Genomic DNA, 21,237 nt, shown 5'->3' on the forward strand with positions numbered 1-21,237 from the left:
GATGGATGGATGGATGGATGGGTGGATGGATGGATGGATGGATGGGTGGGTGAGTGGATGGATGGATGGATGGATGGATGGATGAGTGGATGGATGGATGGATGGATGGATGGATGGATGGATGAGTAAGTGAGTGGATAGGTGAGTGGATGGATGGATGGATGGATGGGTGGGTGGGTGGAAGGAAGGAAGGAAGGAAGGAAGGAAGGAAGGAAGGAAGGAAGGAAGGAAGGAAGGAAGGAAGGAAGGAAGGAAGGAAGGAAGGAAGGAAGGATGGATGGATGGATGAGTAAGTGAGTGGATAGGTGAGTGGATGGATGGATGGATGGGTGGGTGGGTGGGTGGGTGGGTGGGTGGGTGGGTTGGTTGATGGATGGATGGATGGTTGAGTGGGTGGGTGGGTGGGTGGATGGATGGTTGAGTGGGTGGGTGGGTGGGTGAGTGGGTGGGTGGGTGGGTCGGTCGGTGGAATGAAGGAAGGATAGATGGATGGATGGATGGGCTCAGACACACCTGACCTTTTACTTTGGATGGAACGGTCCAACCAGAGTGTGTTGAAGTGGTGTTTCCATCGCTAGCCACTAATTAATAGCCTTTTCTGGGAATGAATTTGTGCCTAGAATAATGAGTGGTGTAAGCCCGCCGGCACCTTATGTTTCATAAGCGATATTCTTTTGCCATCTGTGAGCCTTGAAGACCTTTGTGATGGTTGACTGAGATACTTTCACTCTCCTCTTTCATTACAAGCCTCGCACTGAATGTGAATAGAACTCCTTCACCTCTTGGATATTGGCAACCAAGGTAATTGTGTTGGATAAATATAATGCTGTGTCATAGGCTGACAATTTTCTTCTTCTTTTCTCTTTCACCACCTCCTCCTCCACAACTTCCATTTCTTACTTCACCACCTCCTCCTCCTCCACAACCTCCTCCTCCTCCACATCCTTTTAACGTCCTCCTCCTCCCCCTCCCCTCCTCCTCCACAACCTCCTCCTCCACCTCTTACTTCTCAACCACCTCATCCTCTCCCTCCTCCTCCACCTCTTCCTTATCCATGCCCTCCACCATCTCCCACCCCTCCCCCTCCTCCCTCCCCCTCCTCTCCTGTAGGTACTCATTCCAAGACGAGGAGGACATGTTCATGGTAGTGGACCTGTTGCTGGGAGGAGACCTACGCTATCACCTCCAGCAGAATGTTCACTTCTCAGAGAACACTGTCAAGCTGTACATCTGTGAGATTGCCCTGGCGCTGGGCTACCTCCGCAGCAAACGCATCATCCACAGGTGAGTGAGAGAGAAACTTCATCATCACGTCATTATCATCCACAGCTAAGAGAGACAGATCAAAGCTGACCGGTACTCACAGTTGCCACAGCCCTTAGAGGTCGTACTCTCCTCCAATGTCCCTTCAATGTTCAAACTCTATCTATAGGCCCAGAAGCATAGATACCTTATTCAATGTTGGAATGCACACAAGTATGTGCTGCCATGCCAAATCTTCAGACATCTAGTGTCAACAAGCCAACATACAGAGATGGCTACCACCCAAAAGCATCACTCAAATTATTTTACGTAACTGTCAAAGAAATTGACTATCCTGTCATTCATTGTGACAAATTGGACTGACCTGAAAGACCTTTGATAGTACTTTGGTGTGAGCCACCACACACAGATCAGATCAGCCTGGAGAGAGAGAGGGGTTGACTTGATGATAAGTTAAGATACACGTAACACGCCACACACATGCCAGGCATGCCAGGCATGAGACCTTCCTCAGGTTGCATGATCGCCCTCCACCTCTGTGCAGAGCAACAGCATGATAATCATGGAGAAAGGCCTTTTCAGACCTGGAAAAATGGGAGGCTTCAGGGTTCCAGAGTGCTAATTAATTACATGCAGGATAACAAATGACATCATTTAGTAGGAGGACTTACTGCTTTTCTATTTATACATTCTGAAACCGCTGTGAGCAAATACAGGTAACTGCCCAAATAAAGGAAACACCAACATAGTGTCTTAATAGGGAGTTGGGCCACCACAAGCCACCTGAACAGCTTCAATGAGCCTTGGCATAGATTCTACAAGTGTCTTGAACTCTACTGGAGGGATAGGACCACCATTGTTCCATAAGAAATTCCATCATTTGGTGTTTTGTTGATGGAGGTGGAAAATGCTGACTCCCATAAGTGTTCAGTTGGGTTGAGATCTGGTGACTGAGACATACACACACACCAGTGGAGGCTGCTGAGGGGACGACGGCTCATATTAACGGTTGGAAAGGAGCGAATGGAATTGCATCCATGTGTTTGATGTTGTTGATACCTTTCCACTTATTAATCTCCAGCCATTCCCTAGTGACAGTCCTCCCCAATTAAAGTGCCACCTACCTCCACTGACACACACACACCCTTTAAACCCACAATGCACATTTGAGACACCTCTTTCAAAGTCACTGAGATCTCTTCTTCTGGGCATTTTTATGCATGATGGGATCTTCATTTCTTAATTAACTTAGGAGCCACACCTGTGTGGAAGCAGCTGCTTTCAATATACTTTGTATCCCTCATTTACTCAAGTGTTTCCTTTATTTTGGCAGTTACCTGTAGATCGGATTTGTCATTTCTCAATACATTCCTCATTAATCGATTCAATGGGAATATTTTACATTTCTGTCATTCCATTTCAACTAAAAAACATCCCCATAGATAAGCAGGTGTTTGGGAGATGTTTAGATTAAATCAACCACTTTCAATCTGCATTTATTACAGGGAAAGGAAGAGGCTGGTATTCAAATGTTCATCTCATCTGTATGTAAATTGAATAGATAATTTGATTGGAGGCTGTGTGCTCACTGTAGCACTCTGAGTGGGTGCACATATTCAGTGTGTGTTGTTGGAGTGTGCGTGCGGGTGTGTGTGTGTGTGTGTGTGTTTGTGCATGTATCTGCTGATGATACCCTGGCCTTGAGCAGAATCTCTATCCAGTATAAAGAATCCTATGAGTCATGACTGATGATTCATAATGACAATGTTGATGACGACATTGCAATCACACACTGATACAGCCTGTCCTCAGAGCCAAACTAAACATATTTTATGTATTTCTGAGCACCTTCAAGACATATAACCCTTACTAATGGTCTAGTCTAGGGATGGGCAACTGGCAGCCAACGCGGATCAATTTCCAAAAAAGGGGTCTCAGCTTACTTTTGCGAGTTAGAATAGTAGAATAGACAAGGTGCAATTTTAACATTTGGTTGTGCATTAGCAGTTTTTCTCTTGTTATGTCAGTCACTGACGGTCAGAAAATTAGCCCATGTCAGCTAGATTGGTTTATATTGGTAATTTAGTCTAGTGGCCAGCAAAAGTAGTAGTATTGTCACGCGGATGATGCTGGAGAGACGAAGCAGGTACGGGGAGTCAAACATGTAATAAATAACGGACATGGAAACAGCAAACAGGTAACACAAACAAAAAACACAAACAAAACACTATTAATGAAGCAGCAGCAGGGAACAGAGCAGGGAACTGACAAATATAATAAACAGGTGATGAATAAGTCCAGGTGAGTCCACAATTGCTGATGCGCGTGACGAGGGAAGGCAGGTGTGCGTAATAGATGGCAGGGGTGCGTGATGGGCAAGAGCGGGAGCAGATTGACAGCACCCCCCCCCCCCCCCTCTTGGGGCGCCAGCCGGCGTCCCACCCTGGCGAACCGGCTGGAGACATGGGCGCTGGGCAAACCGGTTGGAGCATGGGAGCCCAACAAACCGGCCGAGACATGAACGCTGGGCAAACCGGTTGGAGCATGGGAGCCCAACAAACCGGCCAAGACATGGACGCTGGGCAAACCGGTTGGAGCATGGGAGCCCAACAAACCGGCCGAGACATGGGCGCTGGGCAAACCGGTTGGAGCATGGGAGCCCAACAAACCGGCCGAGACATGTGCGCTGGGCAAACCGGTTGGAGCATGGGAGCCCAACAAACCGGCCGAGACATGGACGCTGGGCAAACCGGTTGGAGCATGGGAGCCCAACAAACCGGCCGAGAAATGGGCGCTGGGCAAACAGGTTGGAGCATGGGAGCCCAACAAACCGGCCCAGACATGAACGCTGGGCAAACCGGTTGGAGCATGGGAGCACAACAAACCGGCCGAGACATGGACGCTGGGCAAACCGGTTGGAGCATGGGAGCCCAACAAACCGGCCGAGACATGAACGCTGGGCAAACCGGTTGGAGCATGGGAGCCCAACAAACCGGCCGAGACATGGGCGCTGGGCAAACCGGTTGGAGCATGGGAGCCCAACAAACCGGCCCAGACATGAACGCTGGGCAAACCGGTTGGAGCATGGGAGCACAACAAACCGGCCGAGACATGGACGCTGGGCAAACCGGTTGGAGCATGGGAGCCCAACAAACCGGCCGAGACATGAACGCTGGGCAAACCGGTTGGAGCATGGGAGCCCAACAAACCGGCCGAGACATGGGCGCTGGGCAAACCGGTTGGAGCATGGGAGCCCAACAAACCGGCCGAGACATGGGCGCTGGGCAAACCGGTTGGAGCATGGGAGCCCAACAAACCGGCCGAGACATGTGCGCTGGGCAAACCGGTTGGAGCATGGGAGCCCAACAAACCGGCCGAGACATGGGCGCTGGGCAAACCGGTTGGAGCATGGGAGCCCAACAAAACGGCCGAGACATGTGCGCTGGGCAAACCGGTTGGAGCATGGGAGCCCAACAAACCGGCCGAGAAATGGGCGCTGGGCAAACAGGTTGGAGCATGGGAGCCCAACACACCGGCCCAGACATGAACGCTGGGCAAACCGGTTGGAGCATGGGAGCACAACAAACCGGCCGAGACATGGGCGCTGGGCAAACCGGTTGGAGCATGGGAGCCCAACAAACCGGCCGAGACATGGGCGCTGGGCAAACCGGTTGGAGCATGGGAGCCCAACAAACCGGCCGAGACATGGGCGCTGGGCAAACCGGTTGGAGCATGGGAGCCCAACAAACCGGCCGAGTCATGGGCGCTGGGCAAACCGGTTGGAGCATGGGAGCCCAACAAACCGGCCGAGACATTGGCGCTGGGCAAACAGGTTGGAGCATGGGAGCCCAACAAACCGGCCGAGACATGGGCGCTGGGCAAACCGGTTGGAGCATGGGAGCCCAACAAACCGGTTGGAGCATGGGAGCCCAACAAACCGGCCGAGACATGGGCGCTGGGCAAACCGGTTGGAGCATGGGAGCCCAACAAACCGGCCGAGACATGGGCGCTGGGCAAACCGGTTGGAGCATGGGAGCTTAACAAACCGGTTGGAGCATGGGAGCCTAACAAACCGGTTGGAGCATGGGCGGTGGGCAAACCGGTTGGAGCATGGGAGCCTAACAAACCGGTTGGAGCATGGGAGCCTAACAAACAGGTTGGAGCATGGGAGCCCAACAAACCGGCCCAGACATGAACGCTGGGCAAACCGGTTGGAGCATGGGAGCACAACAAACCGGCCGAGACATGGACGCTGGGCAAACCGGTTGGAGCATGGGAGCCCAACAAACCGGCCGAGACATGAACGCTGGGCAAACCGGTTGGAGCATGGGAGCCCAACAAACCGGCCGAGACATGGGCGCTGGGCAAACCGGTTGGAGCATGGGAGCCCAACAAACCGGCCCAGACATGAACGCTGGGCAAATCGGTTGGAGCATGGGAGCACAACAAACCGGCCGAGACATGGACGCTGGGCAAACCGGTTGGAGCATGGGAGCCCAACAAACCGGCCGAGACATGAACGCTGGGCAAACCGGTTGGAGCATGGGAGCCCAACAAACCGGCCGAGACATGGGCGCTGGGCAAACCGGTTGGAGCATGGGAGCCCAACAAACCGGCCGAGACATGGGCGCTGGGCAAACCGGTTGGAGCATGGGAGCCCAACAAACCGGCCGAGACATGTGCGCTGGGCAAACCGGTTGGAGCATGGGAGCCCAACAAACCGGCCGAGACATGGGCGCTGGGCAAACCGGTTGGAGCATGGGAGCCCAACAAACCGGCCGAGACATGTGCGCTGGGCAAACCGGTTGGAGCATGGGAGCCCAACAAACCGGCCGAGACATGGACGCTGGGCAAACCGGTTGGAGCATGGGAGCCCAACAAACCGGCCGAGAAATGGGCGCTGGGCAAACAGGTTGGAGCATGGGAGCCCAACACACCGGCCCAGACATGAACGCTGGGCAAACCGGTTGGAGCATGGGAGCACAACAAACCGGCCGAGACATGGGCGCTGGGCAAACCGGTTGGAGCATGGGAGCCCAACAAACCGGCCGAGACATGGGCGCTGGGCAAACCGGTTGGAGCATGGGAGCCCAACAAACCGGCCGAGACATGGGCGCTGGGCAAACCGGTTGGAGCATGGGAGCCCAACAAACCGGCCGAGTCATGGGCGCTGGGCAAACCGGTTGGAGCATGGGAGCCCAACAAACCGGCCGAGACATTGGCGCTGGGCAAACAGGTTGGAGCATGGGAGCCCAACAAACCGGCCGAGACATGGGCGCTGGGCAAACCGGTTGGAGCATGGGAGCCCAACAAACCGGTTGGAGCATGGGAGCCCAACAAACCGGTTGGAGCATGGGAGCCCAACAAACCGGCCGAGACATGGGCGCTGGGCAAACCGGTTGGAGCATGGGAGCCCAACAAACCGGCCGAGACATGGGCGCTGGGCAAACCGGTTGGAGCATGGGAGCTTAACAAACCGGTTGGAGCATGGGAGCCTAACAAACCGGTTGGAGCATGGGCGGTGGGCAAACCGGTTGGAGCATGGGAGCCCAACAAACCGGCCGAGACATGGGCGCTGGGCAAACCGGTTGGAGCATGGGAGTCCAACAAACCGGCCGCCGATAGAACCGGGGGAGCCTAAACCAGCCCGTCAGGCTTTTACGCCCTGGCTGGCTCAAGAGGTTTCCTTGCCTCGGTTGGCTCGGCGGCTTCCCATCCCACGTCACTCTCCACCGGATCATCGGGCTCCCTCGCTTTAGCAGGATCGACAGGCGTCTTGCCTCAGTTGGATTGTCTGGCTTCCATGCCCCAGTCGGCTCGCCCAGCGCCCAACCTGTTCGCCAGGTTGGGACGCCGGGTGGTGCCCCAAGAGGGGGGGATACTGTTACTTCTGCTCCTGATCTTCCCTCCTGGCACTTGAGGGTGCCAGGTTGCCCTGCATCACGCACTCCTTCCATCCACTGAGCACACCTGCCTTCCCTTGTCACACACATCAGCAATATTGGACTCACCTGGACTCACTCATCACCTGTTTCTTTCCTCCCCTATAGTTGTAAGTTCCCAGCTCTGTTCCCCACTGCTGCATTAATTGTTTTTTGTCTTTGTTACCCTTGTGCTAACGCTGTTCCTGTCTCGTTCCATGTCCGTTCCATGTTAAATGTTTGACTCCCCGTACCTGCTTCATCCCTCCAGCGTCATCCCATGTGACAATAATAGCATGAAATTTGTTATAAAATTGCAAACATTTCTCTCCACCTTATGGCATAATGTGCAGAATTACAGGAAATTGCCTATTGAAACGGCAATGTGAGTAGAATGGCTTGAAATTAATTATACAATTTTAAAATATTTTCTCTGCCCCTCAAAGTGTTTAGCTTTAGGGCAAACTTGATTTAATAATGCAGTATTTTCTCAATGCTCTATGACAAAATGTGTGGAATTACAGAAAATGAACTCCAAAACTTCAATTTTTTCTCTCTGCTGTCAAGAAGTAGGCCACTAAAATGTTTTGCTCGGAAGGTGGACCCACCCCCTTCAAAGTTGCCCATCCCTGCTAAACAGAAACGAAAGTAGGGAGGTTGGTCGGGGAGGATGGGTATGCGTAATCCCGACCTTCTAGCAATCAAAAAATTGCGTGTTTGAGTCTCGTTGGTGGTTAGCATTTCAGCTAACCCGTATCCTAAATTTAACCCATTTCACTTAACCTGCTACATAAATTAAAAACTTTTGTCGTTATAATTTCCCTAAACGCCAATGTAAATTCTCCCCATAATTCTCCTTTGTTGTTACTGTGCAATAAGCACCCTGGTCTCAGCGAAAGACGTATAATGCTATACATCCACCAAGATAAGGACCATCATCCAATTCGTATGCTATTGTACGACCAAGTAAGATACATGATACTATATGATATTTTACAACCGCTATTCTATTCATTATGTAACCAAACATACTGTAATATATCATACTAAATGGAGTGTCACAGATTTACCTACAGAATAATATGAATTACCCCAAGACCAGTTTTACCTTTTCACAATAGATACAGGGAGTACTGTGCCTCTATTGCCCTCAGGGTAGCAAGGCAACAAGGCCTGTTTTGTCAGTACCTTCTCATGGGGTTTTCAATTACTAACACTAAGACGCATCTCAATTAGTGGCATCTTCAGAGACGATCCCCTCCAAACAACACAAGTGGAAAAAGGGATTTGAGGTGTGAGGTGTGAGAAGGGAAGTGGTAGAGCTGTGGTGTTATTGACTCACTCCCCAGTCCCCACAGCAGCTTCATTTAGATGGTTGGAATCACAGGGGAAGACAAGCAAGTGGTATTAAAAAGGGTGGACGTGGGGAACAGTATAGATGTGACTGAAGCCGGAAGCATTATCACCACAGGCCAGGACCTGTAGGAAGGGAAGTGGTGGAGTTGTGGCGTTATTGACTCACTCATTTCTGTAGCTTCTGCACTTTGATCAACAGTGATTGGTCAAAAGACCACTTAGTGAAAAAAATTTCTCAGAATTGGTCTACCTGTGTAAACATAACCTACAATAAGTGAACTGAGAAACACATTATGTGAGCCCTGAGTCCCCTTCAGGTGTTTCTCAGTTCACTTAGGTTGTGTTTACACAGGCAGACCAATTCTGAGATTTTCTACACTAAGTGGTCATTTGACCAATCAGATCAGCTCTGAAAAGATCTGATGTGGAAAGATCTGATGTGATTGGTCAAAAGACCAATGAGTGGAAAAAATATCAGAATTGGGCTGCCTGTGTAAACGCAGCCTTTGTGACCAAATTATTTTAACTTATCAATAGGATTTCTAATTTCTTCCTGTTGGGTTGTTGAGTAGTGGTCTGCAGCACATGATGAAACCTCAGTCTCCCATAACTAACTATAGTGTGGAGATGGTGATGTAGAGTAGATGCTTGGTGTCGGTGTGTGTTTCACAAAGATGACAGATTATGTCCTTACGTGAGATAAAATATCATTTGACAGATTTTGAATATGCACCCGGTTGTCCATTGCTTCAGACTAATACAGTGAGTAGCCTATTCTTCTTCTTCTGGAGCTCAGTAAATATACGGTTCTCAGAATGTGATAGCTGGGAAATTATCTGTTTTGACATCAGACATCAATTGCGTCTGGAATAAGGTTAGATGTTTGCTTGGTTTTAAACTAAAAACAGAAGTGCCACAGAGACTGGAGCTATCTATTGTTTTTATGTTCACAGTTTGAATTATTAGCCACGGTTATACGGTGTTGCAGTGCTCCTCTCCATTCAACAGACTACAGCACTGTGAAAGTAGAGCATGGCTATGAACAAGGCTGTGCTCTGAGCTCTGGGAGAGAAAGAGCCGCCTCCTGCTTTACACAGAGGCAGACGAGCTGCAGAGATGCCCTCTGGCTCTCACACTGAAGCTACAGACACATCCAGGCTATGTTTAGAGGAAAGATACAGTCAGAGGGACAAATGTGATTGTGAAGCCTCAATCCTGCACCTAAAGGAAACAGCACTGAATGCATAATCACATTTGAGTTCAGTCTCACTATCTCTTTTGGAAGTCATTCCATGTAGAATGTCTTTCAAGGCTGGCTCTATGTTTATTCAGATTGCTATCAAATGAAGCATAGTAAGCCACAGCTGTTCTCTCGTGTTTATTTCCAACACCGTTGGCTGATCTCACCAGGGAGGTGTTCACACGGGGGGAGTGTGTATCTGTTCTCTGAATCTCTCCAAATCATTTTGTTGTCATTTTTCTACGCCTGTTGCATCATGTGGATGTCTGTTGATCTGATGCTCTTGGAGAGCTGTGTCGCTGTCTTTCAGCCTGGTTTGGTTTTTGTGAGTGCAGATCTTTCCTTTACACTCTGATGAGAGCTGGATTTTTCAGCTGCTCAACTCAGCCCAGCTAAGCTTTGTTCAGCTCGGAGGTGCTCTGCGCAGCACAGCCTCAAACTGGCACAGTGTGTCTTTCTGGTTCCCTGTATGATGTGACACTGACCAGACATAGTTTCTCCAAATGTGCTGTTTCATCATCAATCTCCGCACATCTCTATCAGGGCTCTCTGTGTCCCTGGCTTGGCTTGGCTTCAGCAACACCCAGAGCCCAGACACATTATCTCTCTGCTGCTCAAACTCACAGCTCTATCAGGGCTCTGTGTCCCTGGCTTGGCTTCACCCAGAGCCCAGACACATTATCTCTCTGCTGCTCAAACTCACAGCTCTATCAGAGCTCTCTGTGTCCCTGGCTTGGCTTCACCCAGAGCCCAGACACATTATCTCTCTGCGGCTCAAACTCACAGCTCTATCAGGGCTCTCAGTGTCCCTGGCTTGGCTTGGCTTCAGCAACACCCAGAGCCCAGACACATTATCTCTCTGCTGCTCAAACTCACAGCTCTATCAGGGCTCTGTGTCCCTGGCTTGGCTTCACCCAGAGCCCAGACACATTTTCTCTCTGCTGCTCAAACTCACAGCTCTATCAGGGCTCTCTGTGTCCCTGGCTTGGCTTCACCCAGAGCCCAGACACATTATCTCTCTGCTGCTCAAACTCACAGCTTTATCAGGGCTCTCTGTGTCCCTGGCTTGGCTTGGCTTCAGCAACACCCAGAGCCCAGACACAGTATCTCTCTGCTGCTCAAACTCACAGCTCTATCAGGGCTCTCTGTGTCCCTGGCTTGGCTTGGCTTCAGCAACACCCAGAGCCCAGACACAGTATCTCTCTGCTGCTCAAACTCACAGCTCTATCAGGGCTCTCTGTGTCCCTGGCTTGGCTTCACCCAGAGCCCAGACACAGTATCTCTCTGCTGCTCAAACTCACAGCTCTATCAGGGCTCTGTGTCCCTGGCTTGGCTTCACCCAGAGCCCAGACACATTATCTCTCTGCTGCTCAAACTCACAGCTCTATCAGGGCTCTCTGTGTCCCTGGCTTGGCTTCAACCAGAGTCCAGACACATTATCTCTCTGCTGCTCAAACTCATTTGTTAAAGGAAGATGAACAGCTGACGTTTGTCAGCACGTTCTCATCCCATAGTATGATGGCGCCTGAGAGTGATGGTTCTGTGAAGAAGTAACCCACTGGGCACAAACATCCGTCCAACGTCTAGTTTTCATTTACATCTCGTTGAGTTGTGTCAATTCAAAGTCAAAATGTCAATTCAACATGAAATCAACAAAACATTTCACCTTGTCTTTGGATTTCGATTCGGAGTTGGGTGAACAAAAAGACTAAATTCCCTGACGTTGATTGCTTTTTTAAAATCCAATCAGTTTTCCACATTGATTCAACGTCATCACATATAATCTTTTGGTTGAAATGGCGTGGAAACACTGTTGATTCAACCAGTTTTTGCCTAGTGGGAAAGCTATTTTGTTCCAAATGAAAAGTTAAGTGTTCTGTATTTATAGTCTGCATAAATATTTCACAACAGGAGGAGACTGTATGTTTTCATATTTCAGATGGGGAGGCAGGTATAGCATGGCATTAGAAGGTACGTTAAACATCCTTTAAACTCACAACAGTGGATTTGTGAACATTTGTTTACTGGGAGCATGACAACATATTTTCCCTCTAGTCTACCCTAAAATATCTATAATTACCTGCTTGTGTATTGCAGTGTACTGGCTTACAGGAGCGTCCACATTTGGTGAACTTTTAGCGTTCTCCCTGAGCTTGAGATAGTAAATAATTAATCAGTAATAATTGGGATTCAGTAAGCCATGCCTCAGAATGCCATGTTCAAACAGACGCTCTCCAAAGACCAACTGACTCAAACCGGACGAAATTAGACGGGAGCCAGCTGAACGTGTACTCGTCAGGCAGTGAAATTCAAGCATTGTGTCTATGAATAAGAAATACTGTAGCATCAATCTCCTCCACTCGGCCACTCCGCCTGTGACAGAGCTGTTGTTATCATTAGTATTATTTCACTGATCAAACTCAAGTGAATGAAAACTCTGCTTCAGCTTAAACCCTGTTATTGGGATTGAGACGGTTAGTGTTAGCTGTAAGTTGCTTCCTGTGGCTAGTTGAGGTTTCCCTTCACGTTCAAAGCTTCTGCTGTCTGTCAGTCTGCTGATTCCTCTCTTGGCTGGTGGGCGTGGCCACCTGGCTGCTGCTGAGTGCTGGGTGACTGGTGCTCCCTCTCTGTGCTGCCTGCTCTGCTCTGGGACATCATGGGGCAGAGCATCACCTAAGGCCTGGTGGCTGTATGTGCTGTCTTTGGTGCTGTCTGTGCTGCCTGTGCACTAGCCTTCCACAATAGTGAAGGAGTCATAAAAGCAGTCCTCATTAGGCGTGGGCTGTGTACACAGATGATGCTGCAAAACCCAACAGCCCAATGGACCCAAGCAGTGTGTGTCCGTGTTTGTGTGTGTCATGTGTGAGTTTGAGGGTAACTTATCATCAAGGCAGGTGTACGATTGACCCTCCCAACCCCCCTCCAGGCTGATCTGACCTGTGTGTGGTGGAGCACAAAAGAGCAATTTAAGGTATTTGGGATCAGTCCCAGCTGTCATCTGTTTCCCTGTATCAGAGGGGTATCAGTTGACTGGGTGCAGGTTCTGGTTACCCTTCTCATCCTGATAGCTGGTGTAATGAGATCATTAGATCCAGGTAATAGGTTGTTGGACTAGTCAAGCGAGAGAAAAGCCAGGCGGATCAGGTGCACTGCCCTTCAACCCCACCCTTCCAGAATCACTAATGAGCCTCACTCAGGACGGGAAGGACACAACAAAGGTCCATCCCAAATGGCATAGGGATGAGCATTTAACATGTTTTGACTGATAACAATTCCTAATTTATCATAACCATTACTGATAACAATTCCTAATTTATCATAACCATTATGAATAACAATTCCTAATGTATCATCCATTACAGATAACAAATCCTAATTGCTCAGTTGCCTCATAAATATTCAGTCAATAAAAAAACAAGTCCAATTTAAGATGAATTTATTCAAACCATAATATCAACTGGTTATTATATCGTGGAACACAATCTTCAAAAAAGCAGTATCCTCAGAAGTTGTGCTTGCTTGTGGCTGTTCAATTGCATAACCTTGTTTTGTTAATTTAGCAGACAAGATGCTTATACTGAACACAAATAATATAAATGCAACCTGCAGGGACTAGGAGACTAGTCAGGATTGAGGGAAAGGTGAAGGGAGCACAGAGATCCTTGATGAAAATCTGCTCCAGAGCGCTCAGGACCTCAGACTGGAGTGAAGGTTCACCTTCCAACAGGACGACAACCCTAAGCACACAGCCAAGAAAACGCAGGAGTGACTTCAGGACAAGTCTCTGAAATTTCTTGAGTGGCCCAGCCAGAGCCCGGACTTGAACCCAATCGAACATCTCTGGAGGTACCTGAAAATAGCTGTGTAGCGATGCTCCCCATCCAACTTCACAGAGCTTGAGAGGATCTGCAGAGAAGATTGGGAAAACTCCCCAAATAAAGGTGTGCCAAGCTTGTAGCGTCAGACCCAAGAAGACTTGAGGTTGTAATCGCTGTCAAAGATGCTTCAACAAAGTACTGAGTAAAGGGTCTGAATACTTATGTAAATGATATATTTATTTTATTTTTACATACAGTATATATATAAATTAGCAAACATTTCTAAAAACGTGTTTTTGCTTCGTCATTATGGGGTATTGTGTTTAGATTGATGAGGATAATTCATTTTTAAAATGCATTTTAGAATAATGCTGTAACATGACAAAGTGTGGAAAAGTGAAGGGGTCTGAATACTTTTCGAATGCACTGTAGTATCAATCAATGGGAATATACACTATATATGTCGATACATCGGGCCCTTGAATAGTCCCTCAGCCAGCTGTCTGTCGATACATCGGGCCCTTGAATTGTCCCTCAGCCAGCTGGCTGTCGATACATCAGGCCCTTGAATAGTTCCTCAGCCAGCTGGCTGTCGATACATCAGGCCCTTGAATAGTCCCTCAGCCAACTGGCTGTCGATACATCAGGCCCTTGAATAGTCCCTCAGTCAACTGGCTGTCGATACATCAGGCCCTTGAATAGGCTCTCAGCCAGCTGGCTGTCGATACATCAGGCCCTTGAATAGTCCCTCAACTAGCTGGCTGTCGATACATCAGGCCCTTGAGTAGTCCCTCAGCCAACTGGCTGTCGATACATCAGGCCCTTGAATAGTCCCTCAGCCAGCTGGCTGTCGATACATCAGGCCATCTGTTTCTCATCTCTAATTGCTGGAATATTACAGTATTACAGAATATTACAGTCCTAATGAATTTGTAGTGCGAGATGAGGGCCCAGTGTGCAGCTGTCACATTGAAAATATGGAAATTAATTAAGCTTGTCAGCACATGCTATTACAATTCCCAGGGAGAGGGGACTGACCAGTTTAGATGATTGGGATTAGGCTTCTAGCTACACCAGTAATGAGTGGGCAGATGCGAAGATAACATTTTTAATGGGCCTAATAATTAGTGGACAAACATGCAGGTACCCTAATTTCTGAAATGGTTGGTTTGACAATAAATTAAAAGGTAAAACAAAAAAACACAGTTAAATTACATTTAAAGACGTCATTTAACTGGTTGACGCTACCCATCCCGGTAGCGGGATAATTGTCAACAGCAATCGCTGAATAGCATAGCGCCACAGTCAAATAATATTACAAAAAAATATTAATATTTATGAAATCACAAGTGCAATATAGGAAAAAACAGCTTAGCCTTTTGTTAATCCACCTGTCGTCTCAGATTTTGAAATTATGCTTTACAGCGAAAGCAATCCAAGTGTTTGTGTAAGTTTATCGATAGCATAACATAACATTATGTACACTAAGCATTAAGTAGCTAGGTCACGAAAATCAGAAAAGCAATCAAAAAAATGGTTTACCTTTGATGATCTTCAGATGTTTTCACTCACGAGACTCCTTTTGTTCCATAAAGGTTATTTTTATACCCAAAATACCGACGTTTGTTTGTCGCGTTATGTTCAGAAATCCACAGGAAAGAGCGGTCACGACAATGCAGACGTATATTCCAAATAATATCCATAAAGTCCACAGAAACATGTCAAACGTTTTTTAATAATCAATCCTCATGTTGTTTTTAAAATATATAGTCGATAATATATCAACCGAGTGAGTAGGTTTTTCAATAACAGCGGGAGGAACAATGGCGGCTTTACTCAGTTGCGCAAAAACTCACTCTGAGAGCCCCCACCTGTCCACTTACGCAATGTGATCCTTCACGCTCATTTTTCAAAATAAAAGCCTGAAACTATGTCTAAAGACTGTTGACACCTTAGGGAAGCCATAGAAAAAGGAATATTCTTAATATCCCTTTACATGGAGGATAGGCATGCATAGGAACAGAGAGGTTTCAAAATAAGAGGCACTTCCTGATTGGATTTTCCTCAGGCTTTCGCCTGCAATATCAGTTCTGTTATACTCACAGACAATATTATTTCGGGTTTGGAAACTTTAGAGTGTTTTCTATCCTAATCTGATAATTATATGCATATTCTAGTTTCTGGGGCTGAGAAATAGGCAGTTTCAAATGGGTACGTTTTTTTGCCAAAAGTGAAAATACTGCCCCCTACACGCAAAAGGTTAACGCTCAGTATTTGTATTACCTTTAATTAGGCATGAACACAACCATCTTATTGTCAAACAAATCCCTTAAACAATGTGGCTACCTGCACGTTTGTCCACTAATTCTAGCATCCATTAATAGTGTAATGACATTCGGCGATTGTCATTGCGTTTACACTCTTGAAGCCTGAATTAATTGATACATCTTGCTGACAAAACAACCAATTTTGTAGAAAGAAAAGTTGGGACACCTGAAAATGGGCTGAGATATGGGACTGTCCCGGGATGACAAATGCAGCCACATAGACAACTTTCTTTGGACCATGACGCAGAGGTGGGGGTGTTCGTTTCCTCTGGAATAAGCTTTTACTTGACTATTTACCACTGTAGCAATGCACATTTTAAACAAATATGAGAAGGGTTAAATTCCTAAGTTTGACTTTGTCGCACTCATGTTTCATTCGGGGGTTCTGAGACCCCCCTGGGCCCCCAATAATTCATACTCTGTGACTGGGTAATTTTTGTCAGACAGCGCTCTGGGCTTTCATCCTAGAAATACGCAGGCAGGGTGCTTGTTATTCATCTGAATAGAAAATGCAGAACAATAAACAGTGGGTTTTTAGAGAACAGGTGATAAAACCCCAGTGTTTGCACATCTAGAAAAGGCCGTTGTCTGGGTGACAGCAGGGCTGTGTCGTGACTGGCTCTGGCTCTCACAGTCACACCTATAATCATCAGCAGGCTGTTGAGTGGCGCTGCAGCATCCCCTGTCCTGTTGCTCCACAATGGCTGCCATGGCCTTTAAAGATAAAATACCTTTCCATCTGCCTCCTTTGAGGGAAATGTCAGCTAATTAAGCACAACACAACTGACCTTTTTAACCCCCATCCGGGCTCTGGGCTGTACACTGATGCCCCTGTAATGAGGGTGGTGCCAGCCACCCTACCCCACCCACCTGCTGCAGCAGGCACCCTTTGATATGCTAATCAACCCTGTCCACTGATAGGAGCCTCATTAGTTCTGACTGCCCTAAGGTTCATGGACATGATCCCCCCTGACAGGTGCTGCTGCTACTAGCCTGCTGTTTGATCTAGACTCTAGACGTTCAGCTGATCCAGTGTTATGATGATCATACAGTAATGTACTGTATGTTGTCAGCTGTCTTCTAGGCCCTGGACACATATGGCCAGATGTGATATGTCAAAGTTCAGTTAGAGGGTGCTTATATTTGTCCTGTTTAACACATGTGCAGTGTGGTATGAAATGGACATGTGCTTTTTGCATATCCTACTCCTCCTGAGACACCATGAGAGAGTGGGGTCACAGCATGGGATCAGCTAATTAGGGTTAAGTGCCTTGCTCAAGGGCAGATTTTTACCTAGTCAGCTCGGACTCCATCTCAAATATTTTTGGTTACTGGCCCAATGCTCTAACCACCAGGCCGCTGTATATTGCATGAGAGTTGTTATTCAGCGAGTGAGATGACTATCCAAGGTTGGATGTCCTCCATTCAAATCAAAAATCATATCAAACTTTATTTGTCACATGCGCTGAATACAACAAGTCTACAAGTGTAGACCTTACCGTGAAATGACTTACTTACAAGCCCTTAACCACCAGTGCAGTTCAAGAAGAGTGAAGAAAGTATTTACTAAATAAACAAATAAATGTTTTACCAAGTAAAACATTTCAAATAATAAAATGTTACACAATAACATAACTTTAACGAGGCTATATACGGCACCTTGTCAGTGTGCGGGGGTACAGGTTAGTTGAGGTAATTTGTACATGTAGGTAGGGGTGAAGTGACTACGCATAGATAATAAACAGCGAGTAGCAGCAGTGTACAAAACAAATGGAGGGGGGTCAATGTAATAGTCCGGTGACTATTTGATTAATTGTTCAGCATTCTTATGGCTTATGGAAGCTGTTAAGGAGCCTTTTGGTCCTAGCCTTGGCGCTCCGGTACCACTTGCCGTGCGGTAGCAGAGAACACAGTCTAGGACTTGTGTGACTGGAGTCTTTGACAATTTTATGGCTTTCCTCTGACATCGCCTATTATAAAGGTCCTGGATGGCAGGAAGCTTGGCCCCAGTGATGTACTGGGCCATACGCATTACCCTCTGTAGCACCTTACAGTCAGATGCCGAGACGTTGCCATACCAGGCAGTGATGCAACCTGTCAGGATACTCTCCATGGTGCAGCTGTATAACTTTTTGAGGATCTGGGGACCCATGCCAAATCTTTTCAGTCTCCTGAGAGGAAAAGGTTTTGTTGTGCCCTCTTCACTACTGTTTTGGTGTGTTTGGACCATGATAGTTTGTTGGTGATGTGGACACTAAGGAACATGAAACTCTCGACCCGCTCCACTTCAGCCCAGCTGATGTTAATGGTCGGACTGTTTGGCCTGCCTTTTCCTGTAGTCCATGATCAGCTCCTTTGTCTTGCTCACATTGAGGGAGAGGTTGTTATCCTGGCACCACACTGCCAGGTCTTTGACCTCCTCCCTATAGGCTGTCTCATAATGTTAGCGGTGGTGCCATGTTTGGCCAAGCAGTCGTCGGTGAAGTACACACCCCTGAGGGGCCCCAGTGTTGAGGATCAGCGTGGCAGACTTACTTACATGTTGTTCCCTACCCTTACCAGCAGGGGCCGGCCCGTCAGGAAGTCCAGTATCTAGTTGCAGAGGGAGGTGTTTAGTCCCAGGGTCCTTAGCTTAGTGATGAGCTTCGTGGGCACTATGGTGTTGAACGCTGAGCTGTAGTCAATTAACAGCATTTTCACATAGGTGTTCCTTTTGTCCAGATGGGAAAGGGCAGTGTGGATTGTGATTGAGATTGTGTCATCTGTGGATCTGTTGGGGCAGTATGCAAACTGGAGTGGGTCTAGGGTATATGGGAGGATGCTGTTTATGTGAGCCATGACTAGCCTTTCAAATCACTTCATGATAACCTAGACCCACTCCAGTTTGTGCTGCGGAGCGGTAATCATTTTGGCAGGTTACCTTCGCTTCCTTGGCCACAGGGGCTATGGTTGTCTCCTTGAAACATGGAGGTATTACAGACTCAGTCAGGGAGAGGTTGAAAATGTCAGTGAAGACACTTGCCAGTTGGACCAAGTATGCTTTGAGTACACATCCTGGTAATCCATCTGGCCCCGCGGCTTTGTGAAATTTTACCTGTTTAAAGGTCTTGCTCACATCGGCTACCGAGAGCATTATCACACAGTCATCCAGAACAGCTGGTGCTCTCGTGCATGCTTCAGTGTTGCTTATCTCAAAGCGAGCATAAAACGCATTTAGCTCGTCTGGTGGGGTCGCGTCACTGGGCAGCTCGCATCTGGGTTTCCCTTTGTAGTCCGTAATAGTTTTCAAGCCCTGCCACAACCGACAAGCGTCAGAGCCGGTGTAGTAGGATTCAATCTAAATCCTGTACTGACGCTTTGCTTTCTTTAGCTTTCTTTAGCTCAATGCGGAATTTGCCTTGAATCCATGGCTTCTGGTTGGGATATGTACGTACTCACTGTGGGGACGACGTCCTCGATGCACTTATTGAAGAAGCCGATGACTGAGGTGGTATACTCCTCAATGCCATTGGATGAATCCTGGAACATATTCCAGTCTGTGCTAGCAAAACAGTCCTGTACCGTAGCATCCGCGTCATCTGACCTCTTCCATATTGAGCAAGTCACTGGCACGCCCTGCTTTAGTTTTTGCTTGTAAGCATGAATTAGGAGGATATAATTATGGTCAGATTTGCCAAATGGAGGGCGGAGGAGAGCTTTATATGCATCTCTGTGTGTGGAGTAAAGGAGGTCTAGAGTTTTTTCCCTCTGGTTGCGCATGTGACATGCTGGTAAATATTTTGTAAAACTGATTTAAGTTTGCCTGCATTAATGTCCCTGGCCACTGGTAGCGCCGCTTCTGGATGAGCATTTTCTTGTTTGCTTATGGCCTTATAGAGTTGGTTGAGTGCGGTCTTAGTGCCAGCATTGGTCTGTGGTGGTAAATAGATGGCCACGTATAATATAGATGAGAACTCTTGGTAGATAGTTTGGGCTACAGCTTATCAGAAGGTACTCTACCTCAGGCGAGCAATACCTAAAGACTTCTTTAATTTTAGACATTGCGCACCAGCTGTTATTGACAAAAAACACACACTCCACCCCTCGTCTTACCAGACATAGCTTCTCTGTTCTGCTGGTGAATGGAAAATCCCTTCAGCTCTATATTATCCATGTCGTCGTTCAGCCACGACTCGGTGAAACATAAGATATTACAGTTGTTAATGTACCATTAGAAGGATAATCGTAATCGTAGGTCATCAATTTTATTTTCCAATGACTGCATGTTAGCAAGTAGAATGGATGGCAGTGGGAGTTTACTCACTCGCCTATGAATTCTCCGAAGGCAGCCCGATCTGCGTCATCTTTTCCTTTTCTGCACGCAAATGACGGGGATCTGGGCCTGTTCCCGGGAGAGCAGTAGATCCTTCTCGTCAGACTCGTTAAAGGAATAAGCCTCTTCCAGTTCGTGGTGAGTAAGCGCTGTTCTGATGTCCAGAAGTTATTTTCGGTCGTAAGAGACGGTAGCAGCAACATTATGTACAAAATAAGTTTAAAAAATAAGTTACAAACGAAATAGCACAATTGGTTAGGAGCATGTAAAACTTCAGCCATCCTCTTCTGTGCATCTTATTAATCTCATTGCAGTCCTTTCAGGGTAATTGAGAAAATGAAGTGGGCCTACTGTGTTTGATCAGAAGGACCATTTTGATCAGCTTTGTGAAAATGAGAACTGAGGCAAAGCAGGCTTCCCTAACGAAATGAGAAAAAGTCTACATCATATTTGATTATCATATGATGGAGCAAAAACACGGTAGAGTTGTTCTTTGAAGTGGTTCTCTCTTAAGTCTGTGTGATCTGTCGCCACTGCGGTTCTCATACAAAAAGGTCTAATCTGGTCCACACTTGTCCCTCTGCACAGGTTGCTAAGGTGTGCCCATGGTCCTACCTGCTGGTTCTTACACACACACACGCACGCACGCACGCACGCACACACACACACACACACACACACACACACACACACACACACACACACACACACACACCTGCTGCACAACACCCCTCTGTTTCACACACTCCACCTTGTCCCATTGCTCAAAGTAAATAAGTAATTGTCCAGTGAATGATGGGTTGGCTGGAAATCAGTGTAGACACAGACCCATGCACCAAAAATATAAAGTGTGTCTTTTTTTTGGCCTGGCTAGCCTTCCCCTTCTGACTGACAGACTGTCCTCTCGACTGGGCTGAAGAATCAGGCCCTATCCTTCCCCTTCTGACTGACAGACTGTCCTCTGGACCAGGCTGGAGAATCAGGCCCTATCCTTCCCCTT

At 47.6% G+C, this 21,237-nt stretch overlaps 1 protein-coding gene across 1 annotated transcript in view; it reads left to right on the top strand.

The window, feature by feature from the left end:
* LOC110534850 (serine/threonine-protein kinase 32A) overlaps nucleotides 1–21,237 on the top strand; it is an 89,777-nt gene that overhangs the window by 32,614 nt on the left and 35,926 nt on the right. The window contains exon 5 of the mRNA XM_090185864.1: nucleotides 1,111–1,284. Within this exon, the coding sequence (XP_090041990.1) occupies nucleotides 1,111–1,284 (174 nt within the window). The remainder of the gene's footprint in view (nucleotides 1–1,110; nucleotides 1,285–21,237) is intronic.

This window comes from Oncorhynchus mykiss, chromosome 10 (assembly GCF_057628025.1).
Source record: "Oncorhynchus mykiss isolate SJ-2025 chromosome 10, ASM5762802v1, whole genome shotgun sequence".
In the NCBI taxonomy this organism is placed as follows: Eukaryota; Metazoa; Chordata; class Actinopteri; order Salmoniformes; family Salmonidae; genus Oncorhynchus; species Oncorhynchus mykiss.